Below are 4,868 nucleotides of genomic sequence, written 5' to 3' on the forward strand. Positions count from 1 at the left end.
CCTTTTGTGGCCAATGATTGAACCTCGTGATGACGTCATCGGTTTCGCCGCCATCTTTGCAAACGTAAAAGAGAAATAATACAGAAATAAGCAGAATTTTGATAAAAATTAATAATGTTTTTCTTAATTTCGAGAAAAAAATTAATTACGGTGCCTCCGGCCATCAGCGCGGGCTTCGGCAGCACCGAAGGTGCTGCCGAAGCCCGCGCTGATGTCAATAAAAGAAAAACATCCCTCGAGATAGTACCTATCAGTAAAATATAAAATTCTAGAGGGGCTGATCAAAAATATAAATTGAAATGTAATGCAAAGGCAATTATGTAAAGTTAAAAAACTAAATAAATCATGAAAAACTCAAATATATAGATGGATATTAACAGAGAACACTTACCATTAGTGTGTTGGCGGATATAGCTGAGCAGCAGCAACAAAAAATTGGTGGAGCCTGGTATGTGGGTGGGGGTACTTTGCCTTAAAAAGGAATTCTGCCAGGTACCCAACAAAATGGTCAGTCCGGACACCATACCGAGGGATGTTGGCCCTGACTTCCCTCCAGTGTCTCTCAATTGTGTTTGTGTGGGCGCCGGTGTTAGGGTCGACAAAGGTTATTGAGTGATTGACCGTTAAGTGCCTAAATCCCTCGTCACCGAGACAATTGTAGGCCCGCCAACAGTCGCTAACAATTGTGGTACCTGGCAGAACCCATTGTTGAATTATGTCGAGCAGAGTGTCCCTATCGCGTTGATCTACAGGAACAAGGAAGGACTCTCTGCTCTGCCTTTCTATTCCCCCAAAAACCCACTGTCCCTGAATATTTCTGCCGCGATTGTACTTTCTCTTTCCAAATTTTGCCTCGTCAATTTCAACGACTGTCAAAGGTCCGCCAATTTTCTTCGACGTCGTTGAAATGTGATGAAAGTACACTTCGCGGCAGAAAGAATACCAGTCCACCACACAATTTGAAGAAACGCCAAACTCCAAGGAAATGTATCGTTGTCTCGGAGGCTTGAGGTGAAGCAACGTGGTCACCAAACCAAAATAGGTCTCTAAATCTAGTCGCGTTCTTTCGAAAAATGAACCTGCCCGAGCAGATTTTTTAAAATTGCAACATTTAAAACTTTTTTTACTACTTTTCCTAATTTGTCTATCACAACGAAACAACAAAGTCTCCCGGTTTAAAAACACCACTCGACCGCACGTCGAACAAATACACTCATTTTTAAAAATACCATGTTCAATTAAAAAAGAGATAATTTCGTTTCGGTTAAAACGTAAGCTCTTTACGTGCCCTACCAAAACACTCCGACACACACAATTCACTAGGGTTGGTTGAACTAGTGGATGGTTGATTCATCATTCTAAACGCACTGACTCAATCCGACCTACTGAACACGATATCTTGTGTAGAACTGACCTATGCCCCGGACAACTCAGATAACAGGTATGCTATCAGGCTGCTATCAGTCCCGGCCGCAGATAATATTCAAGTAAACAGATTATCCAGACACAGCACACAAACTGAACATTAAAACATTAGAAACCTTACCACTTATCAATATACCCCCTAAAATCATGTTATTTGTCATTTGCACCCCATAGTACTATATATATTTTTTGTTCAGGAGGGTGAGCAGAATACGTTGGTAACGTCAAATTCGTGATTTGCCGCCCCGGCGTTTAATCTTACTGGTACCTAATAATTTTACGTCTATAGAATGTGCACATATGACTCCGCCACATATTTCTTCTCTACGAGGTAATTGCAATTAGAACCTATATGCTTCGCTCAGGTTAGATGAGAACTATTGAAGAGCTAGTGTTTAGCTTTGTCCCACTAATTGTAGTAGAAGGTCTAGTGTCGAATCGTGTTTAACAAGTGTTTTTAACCGAGTTTAATGTGTTTTAACACGTTTATAATTTTAAAATTCTTGAATTACTCATACACAGTAATAGGTTAGGCAATTGTAAATATGTTTCACACAAAGATTCTAAGAAATACACTCCGATCTTTATTTAGTTTTAATTAAAGTAGCGTTTTAAGCACAAATCACACTACCACCTGTTTTGTTCTATAATACTGCTTAGTAAAACTTTGTAAATCTTGTGCTTTGAGATATATTTGTATTAAAAGCTTGTAACTAAAACATGTTCTACGTATTACTGAGGTAGCAATTATAAGGTATTGTGCAACAAGATGTACGAATGAATGTAGTTATATATTTCCACAAATATGTAAAAATAAAATTGTAATCACATATGATTTTACTGTCCCTATTTCGACAGATAACATTAAAATTTTGTAAAAATACGTTTTTCTTCGTAAAATTTAACACTCCCGATTTGTGTACACTTTCAAAAAAATAACCATGGAGATAATCTTGCGAGGTTGTATAAATATAACTATTTAATCATTTGATATTTAAAGCCACTTGAAATTGGCTCCGAAGGGATTATTAATTAATTTTTCTTCAGATTCATTTAGCATAAAAATATTACTTTTTATGGACAATTAATTATATAGTATTGTTTTTAATTGTTTTTATTCAAACTTATTATCAAATATATTTTTAATATCCTATAAGGTAACTAGTCACAAAAATACTGAATAAAATAAAATAATGTATTAGAACTGATTGCATCTAAAGGAAATGAACTTATACCAAATCAATAATTGAAAATCATCGAGATTAAATATTAAGTGTAAAAATTAAATGTGTTGTTTTATTGGCACACTTTATTACATTTTTGGGCAGCATTTAGATATGGATTTATTGTGTAGTATTAGCTTTAATACTTACATTGGCTGCAGTAACGTACATGAATTAATTCCAAACTTAGACATTCCTTTGTTTCTGGTCTCTTCTAATAGTTTTTAGTAACACTATTAACAAGCCTACTTTATATTGTATATTGAAAATCGTTGGTTTTTTCTTATTTTCCTTTAGTCTTATTTATCTGGTCCAAGATAATCAATACAATTTAAAGATATTAATCAGAAAAAAGTGGGTTACAAACGTAATAAACATATTCGAGTTTAGTAGTTTCAGCTAACTCATTTATTGTTAATTGGTATTTAATTGTTTTCACACACATACACACACATACGCGCGCGCTTGTACAGGATATAAATGTATATCTAACTCAAAACAATATTAATAAGTGCAAATTCGTAAAAATGTTTCTATAGTTTTGATCCTTTTAATGTAAACCTGTTCCAAATCCTAGTCTGATTTGCACGGATAATGTCAGAGGTTCTTCTCTAACATTTGAACTTTTCGTTCTCTTGTATTACGGAAACTACGGTGGCGCTCGATCATGTAGTTAAAGTTGTATTTCTATTTCACTGCTGGTTCAATCGCTTAGTGTTTTTTAAGTCGAGTATAGGGTGCAATGGTCATTTTAATATTATTATGACCCTCCCAGCAGCTCCACCAAATAAGCATTATACTAGCCAATGTACACCTACTTCGTCGAGGAGAATAAAGGTTAAGCTAACTTCTTATTCCAAAATATTTCCGCCAATGAACATGGAACATTTTATTTTAAAGACACATAATAAATATGAATATTCTAAAATTGAGTTTAAAGATTTCTAATGCTGTGTATAGTTGAAAATCTTTAAGCCAATTCCATGTACGGTATGGAAGACGTCTCCAGTCCCCTTTTTAATTTGAATCTACTAATGTTTTAAACTCAAGGAACTCCAGATTTGTCCTAAATTACTAGCTATTAAATACTACAATAACTAAATTTCCTATTAGCATTGCAAATATTATTCATCTTTTAATACTAAATATTTTCAAATCTGTTAAAAATTTTTAATTCCTTTGCAATTTTTTCATTGTAACTCCTTATCAAATTCCTAGTCACTCAGTGAATATTTTAAAGTTTAAACTTTTTTAGAACATAGATGTAAAATTTGGACACACACACTTAAAATAAAAAGTACATCAACTTTAATATTTTTTTTTATTTATGATTCTTAAATGAGATAACTTTGTTTATAATTTTAATGGACGTTCTGACCCATAAAGGCGAGCTTTACTGTTATTGTAAATCCATCATCACAATTCTTTTAAGGTGGAAGAACTATAAGGAAATTAATCGTAACCAGTAAGTTTTGGATAGAAAAATATTCTTAAAACGACTCTACGTTTACCTGAAGAAAGATGGACGACTAGCAATACACAGTTTAACTGTAGGTCCTTTGAAATCCGTAAACATAACTCATTACACCATAATACAAAATTATTAGACTAAATACTAGATAGTATGAATTAAGATACTAGTGGTTTTCTGTTAGATAATTACCTCTCTCGATTATAAAGCTTAGCCCACCTTAAGTATCGAAAAACATACTTGCAGAAATGTCAGTTTAATTTATTATTTTACTACTAAAATAATTTGTTATATAATTTAATAAAAAAATAATTTTAAAACGGTAATTATTTGGAATGACCTTTATTATTTTACTTTGATAACTTGGCATCTAAACAAGTCCGTACCGTACATTACATTGTTAGTTTCCTCCAATAATAAGTGTCAAGTACAATTCATGTATATTTTTGTAATACATACAAATGTAATATTATAGTTTCCACATGGATGAGTAAGGTCACCCAAACACAAATGGGAATAAGGATAATAATAATAAATTTTAAGCAATTTGTATACATAGGCAAAACTGCACTTGAGAAAATATTACTTTGGTAATACGGATTGAATTTACCATCACAGTTTTGTATTATTTAATTTGCTAGGCAATTGAAAGTGTGGAAAATGCTGCAATGTAAATTATTTAACAGAATAGCGTGGAAAATATATGAAACATTCTGAAGTAATGCCCATTGCTACATAATTAAAGTGTT

At 32.9% G+C, this 4,868-nt stretch overlaps 1 protein-coding gene across 1 annotated transcript; it reads right to left on the reverse strand.

The window, feature by feature from the left end:
- Positions 1–429: 429 nt before the first annotated feature.
- On the reverse strand, positions 430–1,104 carry LOC124372713 (the record flags this gene model as incomplete). The annotated part of the gene is made up of 1 exon (XM_046831124.1): positions 430–1,104. A coding segment is annotated over one exon (675 nt), but the record flags the coding sequence as incomplete, so codon positions are not given.
- Between the last annotated feature and the right edge of the window lie 3,764 nt (positions 1,105–4,868).

The sequence above is a fragment of the Homalodisca vitripennis genome, unplaced genomic scaffold, assembly GCF_021130785.1.
Source record: "Homalodisca vitripennis isolate AUS2020 unplaced genomic scaffold, UT_GWSS_2.1 ScUCBcl_3850;HRSCAF=9629, whole genome shotgun sequence".
In the NCBI taxonomy this organism is placed as follows: Eukaryota; Metazoa; Arthropoda; class Insecta; order Hemiptera; family Cicadellidae; genus Homalodisca; species Homalodisca vitripennis.